The sequence below is a fragment of the Manacus vitellinus genome, unplaced genomic scaffold, assembly GCF_001715985.3.
Source record: "Manacus vitellinus isolate BGI_N305 unplaced genomic scaffold, ASM171598v3 scaffold_4_pilon, whole genome shotgun sequence".
Lineage (NCBI taxonomy): Eukaryota > Metazoa > Chordata > Aves > Passeriformes > Pipridae > Manacus > Manacus vitellinus.
This window is the reverse complement of record NW_021940604.1, coordinates 14,461,626-14,482,213: the sequence shown is the minus strand read 5'-3', so window position 1 is coordinate 14,482,213 and position 20,588 is coordinate 14,461,626. Positions and strand designations below refer to the sequence as shown.

The following is a 20,588-nucleotide window of genomic DNA, read 5'->3' as shown; positions in this document are numbered from 1 at the left end:
AGATTAAAAACATGCCACAGAGAACATTCCAGGAAAAGAAGGAGGGTGAGAAGTATGGCTCTCCTGTGTCTTTTTATTAAGGCAAATTATCGTCCGATCTTACAAGGGCATATTTCTGCACAGCAGAACTTAATCAAATGGCATTTAGTCAATGAAGGAAATTACACACTAGATTGATTTTTAATCATCCAGCTAGGAAAAGCAGGGATAAGTGAACATGTATTTATCTGCTGAGCCAAATGCATACAAGGCAGAAAAGCCACTGAAAATAAGGAAAAGAAAAATAAATGTTCTCTAGGATGCTGCTGTTCCTTACAATCTATTTCAAATATCATTTGCTGTTAGCTATTTCTTCAAGATGTGAACATATCAGCTGAGCTGCTTGTTTGTTTTTTTTTTTAATGCCGATGCAATAATCTCTGAAATGGAAAGTCAGGTCATAAGCAACACAGATTGCTTATGCAAAAATGAAGCAATCTTTAAATGCTGTCAGAGAGATGGATGGCCCACCCTTCGAAGTACAGAGGAACCATTATTTCATGGTCTTGTCTAATGTCCTGTTCTCTCACAGTTTGTTTTCTTTAATGCTTGTCTTCTCAGTGCATCCTAACGTGAGCCAGGGTTGCCAAGGAGGGTGTGCTACATGTTCTGACTACAACGGATGCCTGTCATGTAAGCCCAGGCTCTTTTTTGTTCTGGAGAGGATTGGCATGAAACAGATTGGAGTATGTCTTTCTTCGTGTCCAAGCGGATATTATGGGACACGGTATCCCGACATTAATAAGTGTGCAAGTAAGTGTTGGGGAAAGGGGAAGCTCATGGACTTGCTTGTTTTCTCTTGAATGCTGTGTTCCCTTAGGAGTCAAGTCAACAGAGAAGCAGACGGACAGGCCATGTCTTTAATGTTCAGTTCTTTATAGTAGTGCAGTAAATATTAACCCAAGCAAGAAGCTAAGGTGAAAGATCACAAAATGGCCTAAAGCTCAGGGATCCCAGCTCTGCATGAATGACCTGCCCAGAATCCACATGATGGCCTCCTCCTCTACAACTCTGTGTGAAAAGGAAGCACAGGTGGGCACCAGGCACTGCCTTCCAGCAGCAAGGGAACAGCAGCATCACTGAAGAGCAAGCGGGGACCGAGGAATGCTGAATCTTGGTGGCTGGAGCTGTTTAACCCTCTGCCCTTACCCTCCTGACCCCTGAGACAAGGACAGAAGATGGCAGGTGGCATTCTTCAGAGATGTGGTTTGCCCTGGTCTCTTTATAGCTTGTCTCACACTCAGTGTAGTCCTCTGAATGCCTGTAGAAGCTGGCCAGGCTTCAGCTGCCCAGCTCTCAGCCTGATTTGGGGGAAGTTACTGATTCATGTTGTCTCCAGGCTGGGGGACAGAGAAGTCAACTCTATTCTTTACCATTCAGGCAACATTTTGACCCCAGTATGGATTTTGAACCATAAATGAACTGGAAAAGATCGCAATGTCCTCCCCACTCCTCTTTTTGTTGTTGAATTCACTGTTTTTAATCCCACAGGTGATATAAAAACATAAGAGCGACGGCCAAGAAACTCTCCCAGTTTTTACCTGGTAATAAAAGTTATTTAATGAATGGACCCCAGAGTAAAGTCTTACAGAGTAACTTGACACTGTAAAGTATTTGTTCACTTTTTAGCAGTGTGTGGCCTTGCATATCAGACATGAGCTGTACCAAACATAAAGTTTTATGCATTTCTCCTAAAAGTTTCTGAGAACTGGGAAATAGTAATGCAAATTTGGGTAGTCATATAGATAATACCTGAAATACTACAGGACATCTGATTGAACATCAGGGAGCCATTTGAAGAAAAAAGAAAGATATGTTGATTCAAAACAGTCCAAAGCAGATTCTAAATTCTGGCATATCTTTATTTCTCCTGGATGAATGGCGATAGATAGTGTGGAGCTGACCTGGTACTTGTGTCTCTATGCTTTGTCAGTGTAGGGCAGAAGCAGTATATTGTTATTCTCATGTGCTGTGCTCTGTCTGCCATTTGCATAGGTCTTCAAGAAGATTATCAGTGTGAGGCTGTTCAGCATCAGGCAATCCTTTTTAAACCCTCACCCATGCTGAGGTCATTTGTGGCTGGCCTCACTGTGTGTACAGGCCATGAAGAAGATCTAAATATAATTTGCTTCCTTTGAAGATTGACATTGCTAGAATTGTGTGATTCTTGTATATGTAAGAGAGCGCATGCTGTTTCATGGCAAAGAGCAATAACATTGTTGTATACTGTTTGCATTTCAGAATGTAAAGCTGACTGTGATACCTGCTTCACCAGAAACTTCTGCACAAAGTGTAAAAGTGGGTTTTACTTATACAGTGGAAAGTGCCTTGAAAAGTGTCCTGATGGGCTGGAAGCCAACAACCACACGATGGAGTGCACTAGCATTGGTAAGTCCAGTCCCCACAATCCTGCCTTGTTTTCTCACAGAGGATGGGGAATCTAAGGAAGGCATGTCCAGTTACAACACCAGGGAAGTGCAACTTGAAAATGTTCTGCATAACAAGATATATTCCCTAGCACAAAAAAGTCAAGGTGTTGCCCAAATCTGCCGCTTCATAAGAGCTACAAACTTGGTTGTGGCCCACAAACACAGCCTTGATGCTCTGCCACAGGAGATATGGCCTGTTTGGTCTGTCCTGAGGCAGAATGACGTATATCTCTTACTTGCTTTGTTACAGTGTTATGCAGCACCACTAACATGAAAGGTTCAAAAACCCTGTGTCAGACCCCATATGTAGTTGAAAGATTAAAATACTCATGGCTTTGCTTTAGCTCCCTTGTACTCCCTGAGTCTTTAAAGTATGTATGAGACAACACTTTGAAGCTTACCTTCACAAAAGTTAGCAAAAAAAAAAGCTAGCAACTAAAATGCTAAGGAAACACACACCCCCCAAAAAACCCAATCCCCAAAATGGTATATGTGCATAATCACCTGAGTGCAGAAAATGAGGATGAAAATAAAACACCAAATAGGGTGGCACTGACACTGAAGTAGTGAGATTGATGTCACTGTGACTCACTGGCTGTGGAAAAGAGACCTGCTTTTGTATCTACAGCCTCTGACTCACAAGCTCCGATTATTCACTCAGGGTCAGTTTTGGAGGTCACCACACCTAACTGTCTGCTTCATCCCTCTGCCACCCCTTCAGCTGAAAGAAGACTGAGTGATATGTTTGCCTTGGGCTAGTGCAGCTAGCAGCCCATGGGTACGCCGAAGCTGCAGCAGGGTTCAGCTTATTTTAGTATATTGGCTGTGAATTGTGGTGGCTGAGGGCTGTGAACTATGGTGCAAGCAGTAACCTCTTCAGCCACTAGCAACCAGGGAGCACTTAGGCACAGTCTGTCCATGATGGAAATCTCCTCCCCCACAGTATCATGCACATAGCTCTCCCTGGCATCAAGTGTTTTGGAGAGGAAGTAATGTAGGAATAAAAATAATGTGCACTAGTTTGGCATTTTCCTTCTCAAATATATATTAGTTCAGGTGGTAGTGTAGGCTTTCATGGTTTTATTTGCAAGTAAAGACTTTCATCTTTGAAAGAAATTCAAGGGATCATTTTTGTTTATTGGAAGCTGTTTCCAAGTGCTGTACACTTAGCTGCTTTAACAATGAGTCAGACTCAACTAAGAAAAGCCATTTAAAGCTATGGAGTAAAACAGAACCTTTTTGTGCACGTGAAAGTCAATTATTTTAACAGGACAGCACCGGTGTAATATGAAAAAAAATGACCCACATGATAATTCACTGAAGGAAGGCTCAGAGATTGCCTGAAGTCAGTTATATTTTCTAGGTTTTGGAAAATTCAGAAGTAAATTCTGGAGCTGGAAAAATACTGACTTACAAATTCCTCCTTATATAGGGGCTGGAAGTCTTTCCGTCTTCAATGATGACTTATAATCTTAAACACGCAATTATACATAAAGTAAATATAAATATTTACTATCATTTATCAAGAGAAGGATACTGAGGAGATGGCACAAGACAAGGATGGCTATTAAGAGCATGCTGTTAAGCTTCCAAAGTTACTCCCGTTTTTGTTTACGCTGTTTGGACAAGTGTGCTGTGACACATATTTTGAGTTCCAAATAGTACAGGATGCACATTCACATCACTCTGATTTAGAAACTGTAACCTACACTGTTCGGAAAAGTTTGAAAACCCATCCCAATCTAAGTTCTCCTCTGCTTTGCCTATTTCCAGCTTGTATATACTACAGATGATGGCTCTTTCTCAATTTAAGCTGAATACCAAGCAGCAGATCACCAAAGATGCTTGACTCCTGCTGTAGTATCTTTCAATATCAGTTGGTCCCTTATAACTATTGATTTCCAAATTCAATATCTTTGAGACCAGCTGCAGCAGCTTGACACCAGTAACTTCACTCACCTTTCACACAGGCATGACCAAAGTTTAATTCCACTGAAGTTACAAGGGTTTGTACCTGCATCAAACCAAAGGAACCTAAGAACAAACCCCAGTAACTGATTTCATTGAGACCAATTGTGTTGTTGTTGCCTTGTTTCAGGAATGGAATTACAAAATAGCCAGTAGAAAGTAGTAACTGACATAATTATTTGACATTATTTTGTGCTATATATCCTCAGCTGTCCAATTTCTGTCAATTCACTGCTGTATGTCACTGCTAATTGATTTCATTAGTTTTTACCACCTTTTGGCTGATGCAGAATAAATAATGTACCATATATATTGTGTATACAAAAATATATTGGCCAGGCTCAGTTTGTCCTATATTTATTGCAGTGCACTGTGAAGCTAGTGAGTGGAGTCCATGGAGCCCTTGCACAAAGAAAGGAAAAACATGTGGTTTCAAAAGAGGAAATGAAGTAAGGGTCAGAGAGATCGTACAGCATCCATCAGCAAAGGGTAATCCCTGCCCAGCTACAAGCGAGAGCAGAAAATGTATTGTACAAAGAAAGAGATGTCAGAAGGAAGGAAAAGGTACCATGTTATCATCATCATAATATGAGATTGGTATTGTGCTTTTTTAATAACTCACACCTGAATTCTTAGGCCTTGATTGCAGGCTTCACCAAAGCTCCCATTGATGTGGTGTTCTTCGGGCTGGAGAGAACTGTGCCTTTGCCTGGAGTAAATAAAGTCCTAACACTGCTCAAAAAATGTGCTTTGTGTGATCTAGAGAGAACAGGGTGGGCTCATGGGAAGGCACTTTGTCTTTCAGTTCTGTCTTCTGAAAGAGCTGCCAAGATGACGGGTTGCATGTGGCACTCAGAACGAAAAAATCCATCATAAAACATGTCATGGTGGTTGTTGTTTGTTGGGTATCAGGCAGTCAAGTTTCATTCTTCAACCATGGGATTCCTCCAAAACAATTCCTATTTCATGCTTCCCTACAGGTAAAACTATAACTCGTGCAAATGCAGCGCTGTGACCTCTCTCCTGAACTCTTTCTACTTGCTCTGGCTGAACAACATGGCCTGATTTGCATCTAGGTCATGAAGTCCCAGTATGGGAGAAAGACCACAACACTGCATGGCAAACAAGAGAAACTCCACTTGGTTTCACCTAAAAAGCAAAACTGCCGGCAGAACCATGCATCCATGCAAGGCAGCTTGTTGGACTTATTCCCCAGCATGACAGCTAGTGAATGGTATCCCACATGTTAAGAAGTCTATGAAATAATAATTTACACAAATTCCACCCAGTAGATATTGTTGTTCCATTGTTCTCTTTTCTCCCCTTCTTGCAGAGGGGAAGTTCCTTGGTCTGTCCCCAGTGCAGTTACTCTGGTTGACATAGGACGGTCTATGGAATATTTCTTTTTCCCCATCCCTCCCATTTTCCCCATCCTTCCCATTTCCCCATCCTGCCTATTTTCTCTTTTCCTCTCACTCCTTTTGAGGGTGAGTGGAACAGGTGGAGCAACTCTCCCCTCATGTGAACATCTGTGAGTCAGGAGAAGCTGCTGGTAACAAGTACTAACTGACTGTTTCACTGTGAAATGGTGGCAAGGATTGCTGAAATTACTTATGGAAATGTTCAAAGGGTTTGGAACTCATAACTCTTTTGAAGGTTGGCTTGTTCCCTGGGGATGTACTTCATGAGAAGGGAAATAATGTTTTTAGAGAGTGTCCAAAGGAGGGCCACTAAGATGGTGAAGGGCCTTGAGGGGAAGCCATATGAACAGCAGCTGAGGTCACTTGCCTGTTCAGCCTGGAGGAGACTGAGGGGAGACCTCATTGCAGTCTTCAACACCCTCACAAGGGGAAGTGGAGGGGCAAGTAGCAATCTCTTCATTCTTGTGACCAGTGACAGGACTTGAAGAAATGGCATGAAGCTGAGTCAGGGGAGGTTTAGGTTGGATATCAGGAAAAAGTTTTTCACCCCGAGTGTGATTGCACACTGGAACAGGCTCCCCAGGGAAGTAGTCACAGCACCAAGACTGAGTTTAAGAAGAGTTTCGACAATGCTCTCAGGTACATGGTGTGATTATTGAGGTGTCCTGAGTAGGGCCAGGGGTTGGACTTTATGATCCTGATGGGTCCCTTTCAACTCAGCATATTCTGTGATTCTATGGTTAGAAGGAGGATCTTATGAATCAGATAGCTACAGATGCCTCCCCCTCACCCAAAAACTGGTTAGATTTACTGATTAATGGGAGCCTATAGGCTCCTCCTCCTCCTTTTGTCAGGCAGTGTCTTGAAGAGGTAAAGAGGTGCATCTGCATCAAGGTAAAAGCCAAGGCAACCTATTTACAGATTCTTGTAAAAATGCTACAGATTTCTATGTCCCGGATGCCCATACTTGCTTCAGTTCCTGCTCAGTGGTGCAACTTGAAACAGCCTCTCATTAGCCCACTGTAACAGGGGGAAGACTCGGGTTTTTTTCCTTATCGAGGCCTGTTTTTGACAAAGGTGAAAATATAGGAATGAACTGTAATTTTGGAAGTGTGAAACTGGGATTTTTTGGGGCAACAATATTGTGTATTTGCCTATGGTATGTTGGCATTGGTATTTCAGATTGGACAAGACATTTCTCTTTGAGAAATGACTGCTGTTCCTGTGTAATAAGGACTTTAGAAGAAACTACTCAGGTATTTTACTGTCCATTCTTATTTTATGGGATTTAAGCCAAACTATACTTGAAAAATACTGCGCACCACAAGAATTCATTCACAATCAGGAATCTTTTCCTTTCGTTCTTTTCTACAATGTGCTTAAAGGTGGGGTTTTTTCTTCCTTTTGAGCAAGACACAGTCTACATCCTAGCCTGTTTTATGATCAGTAAATTTATGATTCCTTCAAAACCAATGCAGTCTGATGAAACCTATGTTCCAACTCTATCTGTGCCCTTGGGATTTGTGTGTCTATATCTGAAAGCCATTTTTTTATGTTCTGAAATCCACCTTCTCAGTATCCACAAAAGTCTTTCCCATTTATTTTCATACACCTTCTCAGGGACATGATTTTTTTTTTTAAGAAAGATAATTCTTAATAAATATGAGGAAATTCACATATAAAACATCAGGTTAAAATAGCTTCAAGGGATGGATTATGGTGACAAGAAAGGAAACTGAGAATTAAGCTACAAGTTTTCCTTCTGTTCTTACTGGAATGGGGAAACAAAACTTTCCAACTTAACTCCAGGCAACATATCTTCCCTACTGCTACTGTCACTTATTACACAAAAAGAAACTTCTGTTCCCCTTTGAACAATAGAGTAATTGCCCGAGAAACCAAGTCAGGCTCTGTTCTTATGGCTGGCTGTGCCCATGCAGTGAGTGCAGAAGGAGGTAACAACAGAAACACTTAAAAGGGAAGGGAAAGGAAATAAGTTTGTATTTACTGTTGAGAAATATTGACAGTTCTCTTTTTTTATTGTACAACTCCCCATGGCTTTAGAGTTTAGCTTCCATGGCAGTGGCTTTTGAAGCGTAGCAGCAGACCCAGCAGTTACGAACAGTGCTGTTAATCTTTTTCTCCATGGCCATGACAAGAGAGCTAGCTTGGTCAGCCTCGGCCATTTCCATGTTGAATAGATGTCTGTGGCTGAGGGAGCTAGGGCAAAGACCACATGATGACGGGGTATGCTCGTCACAGACGCCTCAAAGACTTTGCTCAAGAAGTTGAGGTCAGAGACAGGATGTTAGTCAGTTAAGGCACTCCTATCGCGCAGCAGCAAGGACATGTCTCTGGAACAGCTATGCAAAACGAGATAAAGCAGATGAAGAGAGGGTTTCTTTGTTTGTTTCCATTTGCTGGTGTGTTATTGAAGCTGGTGAGATCTATTGCAACTTTTTTTTTCCTCTCACTGGCTGCAAAATGAAGTTTTACTGTGAGAAGGTGCTAGTATTTTCAGAATGGATGAAAACAAATGGGAATAATGAAAAAACAAATAGCCCAACTAGTCTAAAAGGCTCTTTTTGTTTATTTTAGCACTAAATAAGTTGACTCTAGGATGTTCTGACATGGTAATTCCCATGTTTTTCATATACAGGCTCCTTTTATAGTTCAGTCCTATCCAAACTTCACTGTAATTTATTTCATCGTTCTCCTATTTTAGTCCCATGATGGTGAGTTCATTTTAGTCTGCATATTAAGTTCTATTTTTCTTCTTTCTTTCTTTCCCTCACACATTTTTTTCCCCTCCTCCATTGCAGTACACTGTTACTTTTGCCTTTCCACACTTAACACTTTCTTGACTCCTACCCTTCACTGACAGATATTCGTTGAGTCACATGTTTCTGTAGCCATGTCCATTCGTGTCAAATGGCAAATAGATGTACTGGAAAAGCATAACATGCAGAGCTCTTCAAACACTGAAAATTATCCTTTGCCTTAATAAACGTGCTCTCACCAAACACGAGTCCCTTTGGACTGCTGTCTGCAAATGTGTGAGATTGACTTTTACTGGCCGAAAGACAAATATTCTGAAATTCTGATATTCTGCATACAAAAGTATTTGTGGGGAAGGAATTGCATGTTTTCATGAGTAATTCTGCCAAGAAGAGAATATTCACCACATGACTTTCTGTGGAGTCCCAACTAAACCCCCACAGAGATCAGCCAATTTTAAGTGCTTTCAGAGAACATGTTCTGATCAGTTTGAAGAGACTAAAAGAACTCATCTAAATTAGTATTAGTTATGAACAAGGAAGACACCTTAGAAATCTGGGTATTATGCAAGCCAATACATAGATGACATTAGTTGCACAGCTGTATTGTTGTAAGCAAATAAAATTATAATTCAATTGTTGCTCATTCATATATTGAATGAGCAACCACAGTTGCATGTTTGTGGTGTTTAGATGTTCAAAGGACAGAAGCAATGCTAACTGCATCCCATCTGTGCAAACTCAGACCAATGAAGGTTCCTGTTCCTGATAGGCAAAAATTCAAGAATTAGAAATGAAGACATGGTGGCATGAATGTAGACAAGCGTATTTCTTTTTCACTATGAAATGTAGGAATTTACCACCTTGTACAGTCTGAAAGCAGGATATTGTTATGAGAGGAAGAGGGGTAATTTTAGTCAAAATTCAAAAGACTACAACCCCCTGGAGGCAAGGTAGCTTGTTCATTAATGGCTTGTGCTGTAAGGAGAATAGAGACATTATGCTGTGATCTATTTTTTTTTTTTAAATTACAGCAGGAATAAGAGAGAGAGCAGTGTCTTTGAGTTGAGGAGCTGAATTCTGGGTGTAGACTGGCAAACAGAAGGGAACTAAGGGAACAGGATTTATTGCTGAGGAGTTTTAATAAGCAAGTATATATATTTTGGGTAAATAAAGTAAAATAAATGCTCCTATCTTGTACTGCATATATGTGACTATAAAAACGCAGGTTTGATTGAATAACTTAGAGAATTGAGACTCAACTCATGTCTTTTGTTTCTCTGGACTCGTTCCTCCAACCCTTATTGCTATACGTCCACATAATGCTTTCAACATAATAATCAGATAATGTCTGAAAAAGTCTTCAGTTGGCTATGCTGTGAGGAAGGAATCCTATCAGGTAACCATCAGATTTCCAAAACCACCACTCAGCTAAAAATCCCAAGCAATTCATCAAGAATTCACTTTAACTGAAAACAATTTAACTTAGTGCAAACTTAAAATATCAGTCAATAAATTAATTTCACTCATTTAATTTAAGCTCAATGAGTTACCCACCCTAATGTACACAGTCTGATGCCACACAGATCCATGTAACAATGGAGCACAGAGGGTTCTGGAGTCTAAATTAAGTTGCCCCTTTAGTATTTCTCACAAAAAAAAGTTTCTGCAGTAATTCTGCACCAAATCCTGTTGAAGGGTATTAACTTCATTAGCAGTCAGCTAAGCCATCCCAGGCAAAACAAATTAAAAATAGTCCCTACTAAAAGAGAAGAAAAGATGTGTTAGTTGCATTACATTTCAAAATGTAGGTGGAAGTACAGTAGTGAAGGAAGTCGTTTGAAATCAGCATGACTTTCCCCACTTTTTTGCTCAAGGTTTTAAACCTTGATATGTAAAATCAGGGTTTCATGATCTTCACAACCCACAGAAATTTCTGTGAAGCCACTTAAAACTTGCATAAGTATGTGCCACATCTATGTGTTTATTAATGTGCCAATACACCTTTTTTGCCTAAAAATTCTTGACTGACAGGCCTCTGGAACAGTTGCTTGTGCATTTTGCTTAGTTCTTTTGTCACACTGGACAATCTGAATTTTATATGGATGCAATTGATTTTGCCATCTGAGAAATCAGACTAGGAATGACAAGCTGAGACTCCACTGAGCCTCTGTAGGCTTTGCAAGGGTATGATGGGGTTCACTCCATTTAGGCTGGACAGCTAAAAATTGCTTGCTATTTTCACAACGAGGGTCGTGTTAATGGTGGGGTTAATAGTGCACCTAAGATGCTGTAAGACAGATTCTAAGAAGTGCAAAATAATTTGCTTCCTGAAAGTGCCTGTTTCTTTCCAATGATTTTTAAGTACAGCCTAATATGAGTGATATGGACTTTTAACTGCTAACTTTTAAATTAAAGGGCACATTTTCTCCATCTGTATGGTAATGACTTTGCAACACTGCAAAATCTGAATCAAAGTTCACTCAGACAGACTCTGTAAGCAAGATGAGTGTGTTTCAGGGAATCCATAGATCAGCCACAGTAAAACAAAAATCAGAGTTGAAAAATACTCATGTCCAATAGTAATTTCACCAAGTGTTGGCAAAATCAAGGTTAGAGCAGCATTTTGTTGTGTTGATAAACATCTAGTAGTGGCTGCACATCTGCTTATTCAAAGGTGGGTTGCCTTTTAGAGAACAAGCTCTGAATAGTCTGTCCCTATGCACTCCACACACCAAAGATAAAAGTCTCCTCCGGTGCAATGGAGACCCACACACTTCAGTAGTTCCTCAGTATACTATTTTGAAACAAATTTTTCTGATTAAAAAAAAAGAATTTGAGGAAATTCTGTATATTTCTGGTATTTAGTAATTTTACTTAATCACATTTAAATCCTAAGCATTGCTATATGGGAAAGTAGGATATTCCAATCACAGCCCGTCCCAAAAGTCACATCTTATCCCTCATGTAGAGCTCAGTGGCCTTTAAAATAAGAGGGCTGGAGCATGTGAGCCAGGGAGACATCACAGTACACAGTTCGCTCGTATAACTGTGAGAGTGTGTCCTGTGTGAAGGTCACTAGTGTGGTTATGGTTAATGACCCTACTCCATGGCAGGTCACAGGACTTCTGAAACCTCAAAATGAACATGAAACTAATTACTGCAACCCTGTGTTTACATACTGCATACGCCAATGGGCCCTAACTCTGGCCTTTGCAAGCCTGAGTTACTATAATTGAGGAATCTGTTTTGTGAAGAGTTTGGTTGTTTATTTTCCATTTGTTGCTGCCAAGAGGACTTCTCATTTCCTTTCCTTGCAGGGGTTTTGACTCTTTAACTTTAACACATTTCCAGCCTCCCAGAGTAGGGCTGCTGAGACCAGGAATCTGCTAGTTGCAACATGAAGTGAAATGGCATCCTGGGGATACCCTGAGTGAGGCAGGGCATAGACAGCACAGGGCTGCCCACTGCTGCTGGACAGCAGACAGGGACATGACCTGGAGAAGAAATCTGGGTGAGAAGAGTTCAGAGGGGGAGATAAAGATGAAATGAGTCGAAATGATTTGTGAATCTCAAATAGCTAATATTAAAGGATGTACTTACTCTACAAATCAAGGGCTGAAAAGGTTGGAAAAAGTTATTTTTAACCTCATAGCATTTAAAAGATTTAATCACAGGCAGTTTTTTAAAGTTTTACTAGGTTACTATCTGCAAAGGGAGACATTAAAATCTGAACTAACTAATAATAATATTTTGTTTTGCTACAAGTACATTTATTTTTGCTTGTGCTAGTATGAACATTAAATTCTCATCACATCTTCCAGTTGTGACAGACATGTATGAACCACACAAGCAAGTGGTACGTACCTGCTGTGCACCTCTGCACATGTGGTACACTTGACTGCAGACACTGCATGTACCATGCCAAGGTTGTACTCACTGAGTAATATGCATCTTGATGAACAGTCAGGTGAAAATGACTGTGCCCTCAGGTAACAAAATCAGTTTTAGCCCTGCAGGGTGCTGGGCCGACACTGTCTCTGTGCTCCTCAGAGCATGTTCTCCTTTCTGGCTGCTAGCTCCTCTCTCGCCAGTCCTGGGGGACTTGGAGTGGGGAGGTCACTCAGATGACCTGAGGCCCTCTGGAGGGCTATAAAAAATGTGCCGGATTGCTGATGATAAAAAGTATCAACCTCGTATTAACAGGAATAGTGTCAAAGCTGAGACAGAAGTGTGTAATCAATTGCTCTCGTAAGGGACGTGAATCAGAAAAAAGCTGATTGCATTATTTTATTAAAATGTCAACAGTGTGAGAGCAGTCCTCCTCAGATCCCTAAACCAAATAAGGGATAGAAATCAGCTCTTTTTCTTTCTGATCTTCCCTTCTGGTGCCTCCTTGTGCTCCAGAATTGGCTAGTTGACTATATTTTAGATGCCTGAGCTTTGTAGTAAAAACAGATAGAAATACAAACCACCCAAGAACCCTTCTTCCTCTCCCTTCCAAAGTATCCATCAGATATTCATTCAACATCAAATTTCCAGCACCTGCCTAAAGTCTTCCCTCTTCAATAAAAATGTCTGAGATTGAGAGCTCCAGCTCTAGAAGGTGAAATCCACATCCGTGTCTACCCTGCAAAAGACCAGACAGAGGTCTGCTCCTTGCCCACATGGCCAAGGGCCACCTTCTGGCTTGCAACCAAACTAGCTGGGGCTGTTCCCTCCACAGCAGATTTGACTGGGGAAGAGCACTGCTGCAGGTCAGAGTCCTTAAACAAACTACAAGTTATGTTGTGCAGACATGCAGGGGTCTGCCTAGTCTCTGGCCTTCTTCCCTGGTACAGCTGTACTTATTCATGGCACTTTCACCTTCAGCAACTTCATATTGTTGAGTTTCAGGGAGAAGTAAATAGGAAACTGTGACTAGTTTTGTAGGAGAAGCAAATAGGAAACTCTCCCCTCTCAGTACCACAGAGCAGAGACCACGTGCAAAGAGCATATCGCTCTCTCTTACCCCACCTCCCTTCCCTCCTCTGCCAGAACATCCTCACATACCCATCTTTCTCTCCACACTGGTCTTCTATCACATCTCACAGCTGATGCTTCCAAAGTCCTTCCCCTAATTTCTAGTGATTTAAGGAGCTCCTTCTGAGGGAGGGACATGTTTGTCACTGCTGGAAGAGAAAATAAGACTCTTCCAGGCTGTGGGCCACAGCAGGATATCTTGAAAACTGCTTTCTGCTGACTCTTCAGAAGACCACAGCAAGCTGTTTTCTCACCTTTGGACAATATTACTAAAAAGTAAAGGTGAAGGGAGGTGGTTGCTGACAGCAGGGCTCACCTGGCCCTTGCCACCTGGAGATCTAAACCTTTTTACTACTTTGACCTGTCTATCCTGGAAAAAAAGAACAAATGCAAGGGAGGAGTTTGATAGCACATCTATCAGATTTTGTCCAAGAATGCAAAACATCTGGAGTATTTGAGCTACAGAGTAAATCAGGCAGTGGATGTTTCGAATCTAATGGCGAGATATTCAGCACTGTTTAATCAGCTAAATCCTGGGCTGTGGAACACTTCCATGTATAGCAATGCTGTTATAACACTGCAATCATGGGCAGCAATGGTACTCATTCATTATTGTGTTACAGCTGCCCTTATTTTAAAGGGCCTGATCAAAGACACACTGAAATCCCATTGACTTCAGAGTACTGTGGATCTAACTGTAAAGCAAGGATTTTCAGCATTCCTTTGTAACAAAGCGAAAACAAAGGAGCTCTTTTTTGGCTGTTGTTTCTCCTCATCTTTCTGGATATTTGCCTGTTCTTCCCCACCCAGTAAGCTCTGTTTGCTTTTACCCACCCACGTCTCTGCATCACCAGTCTAGTTGTCTCAGCTCACTCTCCCTGCCAGCTCTGACACCTGATGTAGCCTTTGGTCTGCTTAGGCTACCACCTCCCAGCTCTTCCACCTTCATAAGTTTGAAAAACTTACGAACTTAAACACTTGCTGCCATAACTTTTGTTTATAAAGGTCCAAAGGAGCTTCACAACATTCCCAATGAGACGATGACATCCCATATTATTATCAGAGATTGTAAAGAACAGGAGGGAGGTTGTGGGAACCTCTATCGTGGAAGATTTTTAGAAGATTAGACAAATATCCATCAGAGATAGCCTAAGTATAGTAGTGCAGCTTCACAGACTAATAATAAACTAGATAATGCTTTGATTAACATTTATAAAATGGCTACAAAATTTCCACAATTTTTTTTTCTTGTCTGTTGCCTTCTGTAAGACTCCTAGGGAGAGGCAACATACTGCACATTTACAGAGCACGAATCCAAGTATCTCTGTCCACTGACATCAGAATAAGGTCTCCTGCTGTCTTTACCAACCTCAGATTTTTATTTGGGCCTGAGTCAAAGAACTGAATTCAACTTTCCTTTCATTTTGTCCAGTTTAGTAATTTGCATTGCTGAGATATCTGCTCGTGTTTCTCTTTGCATTCATCAGTTTTGTATCAATTATAGGAAGCGTACAGGGCTGGATTTTCTTACTAATTCACCAGAGATATGAGCTAGCATCTCTCTGCCAATGAAGGTGTGTATACTTTAAGAGCAGATGAAGATATGGCCCCTGAGAGACATACTGCTGTATGCTTAGGCCTGAAAAAAAGAGAGCTAATATAAGGACAGGTGAAAACAAATATTATTTTCAAGTAATTTTTGTTGAAGTGATTTTGCAGTAGTAAAAAATTAACAGGGAGAAAAAACCCCCAAGATTTATAATTTAAAAATGTGGTGGCCATGCAAAATTCAGAAAAAGTATTTTCTAAATTTTCTCTTTTTAGTTCCTTGAAATCCAAAATGGTAGCAAAAGAATTAAGCAGCGTTCCGTATGAAACATATACAGGTAGTATTAAGGTCAGGATTTGATGAACATATTTTTTATTGTTTTTTTTGGTTTATAAGCAAAATGACCCAGTAATGAAACTTTTCAATTCTAATCTAATCCTCCCCAATATCTGTGGCAAACAGTAGCCTCAGTATAAAGATTTACAGCTACAGTTATGTCTCTTCTTTGTTCTTAAGCATGTATTTACTTCTGCCCATTTGCTTTCTGAAATTTTCTCTCATTTGTCATCTGAAGAACTCCGTTTAAAAGGAAAACAGGCTTCAGACATGAAACACAGCTACATTCCTGAAACATGAGATGAACAACCTTTAATTCACGCAACCTTTCATTTACAGTAATGTTTAATGGATGGGCTGGTTTCATTATGGACAATGCCTCTCCCTGTCATTAGCCTGCAGAAAGGTCTAAAACTCTCAAGCATTTAAAGGAGCTCTGTTTCATGCTCTGTCTTCCCTCTTCCCTCCCCTTCTCCGCTCCCCATCACCCCTTCTGACTGCCCTTGTTCTAAGTGCATAATCTAAATGCTGTACTCTGCAAATTGCACTTATTGCTGGCTTCGAGCTTCGAAGAACCCTTCTGAACACTTTTTATACAAACCTAACAAGGTCAAAGTTGGAAAAATCTCAGCTGGTGGACTTGGATCCCATGAGCTAGTGACCATTTATAATTAATATTAATGAATGGCAGACGACAGATGTTTATTGCCTACGCAGAAATGTGCATTGCTAAACCAGAAGGATTTAGTTTAAATCCAGAGGAACTGACTTTATTTCTCATATGATGTGGGTGGTGGGAGGGAATGCCAGTGGGTGATCCAGACCCTACTACCTTTAAGCATGCGCAAGGAAACAATATTTCCCAAAAGAATAATCCTGAGCTCTCTATTTGAAGTATGACATTTGGTCCTTCAAACCATTAACTGAAGTAAGGAGGACTCTCTGTCCCTTTCAGTGTCTCTGATTTGCAGCAGTAGTGGTTTTTATGCATAGATCCCAAAGCACTTAACAAAATTAAGGATCTCTTCTCTCTGTTTTACACTTGTGGAACCTGAGGAAGTCATATAAAGGCCATATTATAAAGAAAAAAAGTTTTTGTCACAGAGACAAAGGATCACATTCCCAGACACAGCATATTTTTTGTTCCTGGATTTTTTTTCCACAGTGATCTTAAATTAAACTAAAGCTTCAATGGATAAATCTCTCAAGTTTAAATGTGACACAATGGAAGATGTAATATGGAGATGGAAGAGTCTCTGTGAATACCTCTGAATACTTCAGGCTTAAGGCTGATGGAATCTCTGTTTTCTATCTGAAAGAAACTCAATCTTTCAGAGCACATAAATTAACTTCTTGGACAAAGAGACATATTGGGTAGCATTTTCAAAAGTACATGAACAATTTTAAGTTACTTTTTAGAGTTTCTGGCTGAGGTTGGAGTAAGGGTCTATTTGTTCTGAATTCCTTGAACGAAGCATCCTGCTCCTTATTAGTATCTTGCTACAGTATGTGTGCACCAACTATTTCCTGTTTTCTTGCCCCTGAGATTTCTACATTTCTGTACGACAGTCTGTAAAGTGTTTCAGAGCATGCCATACCAAACCCTTGCAAAATGTTATTGGGTTTAGTGGCTAGAGGGTTGGTCTCAGATGTTATAAAAGAGTGCCTAACAAGTCACTAACAAAAGCAGGTGGTGCTCAGATCTGTAGAAATAGTTAGCAGTTTCTCCTTTTGACTAAAGCAAAAGGTCTTGGAGCAGGCAGGAAAGTGATTAGTTACTCAGTTTTAAAGAGAAGTATGAACGTATTTGCTGATTAATGTGAGTGGGCTTCTTCATCTGGAGGCAGGAGACAGCTGGAAAGAGAGAGTGCTTGTCCCCACAGTCCCAGTTTTCAGAGGTTAGAGAAGGTCCTGACGTGTTGCAATACATTATTGTACTGAAAATATCACTCACTGAACTTTTGCTTCAGGTTCCTTAGAACCTTTCTTGCATTCCAATAGTTCGGCTCTTGTAACCAGCCCTGATGTACGCGCTGCACACACACCACAGGCACATCTAGGACTGTCACCAATGTATCAGCACTGCTGTGACACTCTTGAGGTACCAGCCAAGCACCAAGCAAAAAAATAAAACATGCCTGCAGCAAGTTCTGCTGAGCTGCCATCACACACTGCCGGTAGAAGCCCTGTGAGATGGGACACAGGTCAGATCTCCTGGTGAGGTGGATCAGGAGTCACAGATCTTCCCTAGCACTTGGGGGTGCCCTCTGTCATGAGAGGCTGCTTTCTCGTCTCAGTGGGGGCCGCATCTCCTCTAGCCTTTGGGCCATGAGACCGCATCCATATCCAACCTAAATGGCATAGCAGTCAGTTTATAAAGTATACTAAGTGAAGTGGACTCCAGTGATGCGCTGCCGCATGTCATAATCATTCACATTCCACTTCAGACTACTCAAAAAGCCGGCAGCTCACTTCAGTGTGCAAAGCTGTGTTACTACAAAAAGCTCTAAATGCACAGTTCATCCTCAGGGATTTAAAAAGAATAAACTTATCACATTTTTGGAAAAAAAAAGAAGAAGACAAGACAGCCTGGATAAAATTTACATGAACAATTCATATCTGTGATTCATGTTAAATTGAAAACTTACAGACAATGTTAAAATATTTACATTCAAGTTTTTTTCATGCATATCCTCCATGACACCTACTTAGAAATATTATTTTAAATATTTTATTTAAAATATTTTCCAAATAAATGGAAAATAACAGATTATTAGTCATCACATTTCCCAGAAACTTGCTGATTTCGACGAAGTCCCATTAGAAAGTAGGTAGGCTTTTGAAACAATTTTGTCTTTTTCTTAGATTTCTGCCTAATATCCTGGCAGTTTGTCCGTTGGGTTGACCTCTGGCAACCCACCTGGCAGGCTGACAAAAACTCAGCAGCCTGAAAACCTGATATGCCTTTGACAACTTGGTCCTCCCGAGCTTCCTAGGGCTACATTCTGAATCCTTCTGGCATAAAAATTTCCTGAGCCTTTTTCAGAGACAGCCCAAGAGTCTTGGTGACTCCAGTGTCCTTTTCCACAAGCGTCTCTGTACATGGTAAACTGCTAGGTATTCTCTCAATAGGTGAGAAAAATTCTTCAGAGGCATATGGAGATGGTCAAAGTGAAATCTCATGTAATGTTTTTTCAGAGAGGACCTTTAGATGGTCTTATCTGTATGAAATTTAGAAACCTGACCTGTCATTTTAATCAGCATGAAAATGTATTTGGGCATATTTGCACTACTTTGAGAGGGGAGGATCAATGCTTTGACCAGCGGAAATAGTACACACACATTGGAGACACAAAACAGAAAGAGACAGTCAACTTTCAACACCTTGATTTGAAAAGTATCCTTGAAAGCAAATTCTCCCTTCATTTACACCAGACACCAACCTTGGTGACCTCCATGTGTTTGAGCAAGTACAACGGAGAGCAGAATCCAGCCTCCGGCGAATTTAAGTAATAGCACCCAGCTCTGTGTGCTGATGGTTTTGATGAGTGGATCCATCAGGAGTTGCTGTCCCCTTGCATGTTACCTGCTGCTGACAGTCTGATCCAGCCATCTGGCTGGCCTGGGTTACCTGTGGGACGCGCAGGGACTCCCATCTACCTGTCAGCACAGGTGTCACCGCAGGCAGAAACGCAAACAAACCATGCTCAGAGAAGAGTGGGCAAGTGAACCGTACTGAGAGGGGCCAGAGCTGCATCCTGTTGACTCCTCATCTTCCTCTACCTTCCTGGCATATCAGGAAGCTTAAGGAAATGTAAGGAGGAGGTTCTAGGGGGAGTGTATAACTGCTCTTATATCAGCAAATGCCCAGGCTCCCTGGTCCTGGTGTGTAGTACCAGGGCAGGAACTGCTGGCCTGGCCCAAGTTTTGGAGTCAGCACTTGCAAATTCCCTCCAGGATCTGTACTCAACCATCAGTATAGACCAGCTCTGAGTTATAATCACTTATGAAAAAGGGCATTCTTAGGGATGCATCCAGACATTGGTGTCTTATAGGTATCATCTGAATTAGCAGGTTACATTAAGGCAATCAGTGTAAGTAAAGCCAAGGAAAACATTTTTTCTCATTTATCCCTTGCTTCAGAGCACTTCAAGCACAAATTTGAGTACCAAAGAAACAAGTTTCTTTGTGTGTGTTTTTGCCTTTTTACTACTGTACTAGAAAGACTTCAAATGTCTGCTGAGGCATTAGCATCTGTCTCTTATCATGTATAACTTTTCTTGATTATTTCTAGAGCAGCAGACTAAACATGCAGATCTGACATAATGCAGCATCACATTTTCATTTCTGGTTTGTTCAAAAGCCTGCACCAGCTGAACTAAGTCTCTAAAAAGGACTATATTTATGACCTCAATCCAAGTTAACAGAAGGGCTTGAATTATTGGTGCCTTAAAGGAAAACAAGCTATTAGAGATTCCTCCCAGTATTCTGATGCTCTAATGACAGGGTGAGGGCTTTTGGTACCAATCACTCTTATTCCAAACCTTTGTATTTGCACCTGATTCTAATAGTCTTAAAAGAGGCCTATCAAGTGGATTTGGACACTCATACCTTTTCGCCACTTTTAGGAGAGCCATAAAAACCAAATCCCATTCAGAAGTCACTGTTAAAAGTCTCAAGGCAGAAAATGCCAGTTTCGTAAATACCAACACGGCGTATGTCACTTCCTGTCCAAAGCAATGGGGAGTGATTTTCTGCTCTGTTAAATAGCCATTACTTTCCTCTCTTTGGAAGCTGTGTTCAACCTTTATAAGCTGTGGGTTCTTATAAGATGAAAACTGTTATGTAATTACAAAATTGCTGTTGTTAAAACATTAGTCCTGATTAAAACAAGGCTGCTAACAAATTCCCTCAGTCCCAACAGACAAGTGAGGAGGAAACAGCAAACAGAAATCATTATACCAATCCTCCTCCTCTGGCTGCTTCTCTGACTGGCAGATATTCTTCTATTTTCAGGCACTGGCAATGTCTTTTCTATGGCACAGGA

At 40.9% G+C, this 20,588-nt stretch overlaps 1 protein-coding gene across 3 annotated transcripts in view; it reads left to right on the top strand.

Moving 5' to 3' along the window:
• RSPO3 (R-spondin 3) overlaps window positions 1-20,588 on the top strand; it is a 63,549-nt gene that overhangs the window by 34,466 nt on the left and 8,495 nt on the right. For all 3 annotated transcript variants that reach the window (XM_029962886.1, XM_008923861.2, XM_029962885.1), the window contains 3 exons: window positions 601-792; window positions 2,281-2,427; window positions 4,803-5,000. In XM_029962886.1, the coding sequence (XP_029818746.1) occupies window positions 601-792; window positions 2,281-2,427; window positions 4,803-5,000 (537 nt within the window). The remainder of the gene's footprint in view (window positions 1-600; window positions 793-2,280; window positions 2,428-4,802; window positions 5,001-20,588) is intronic.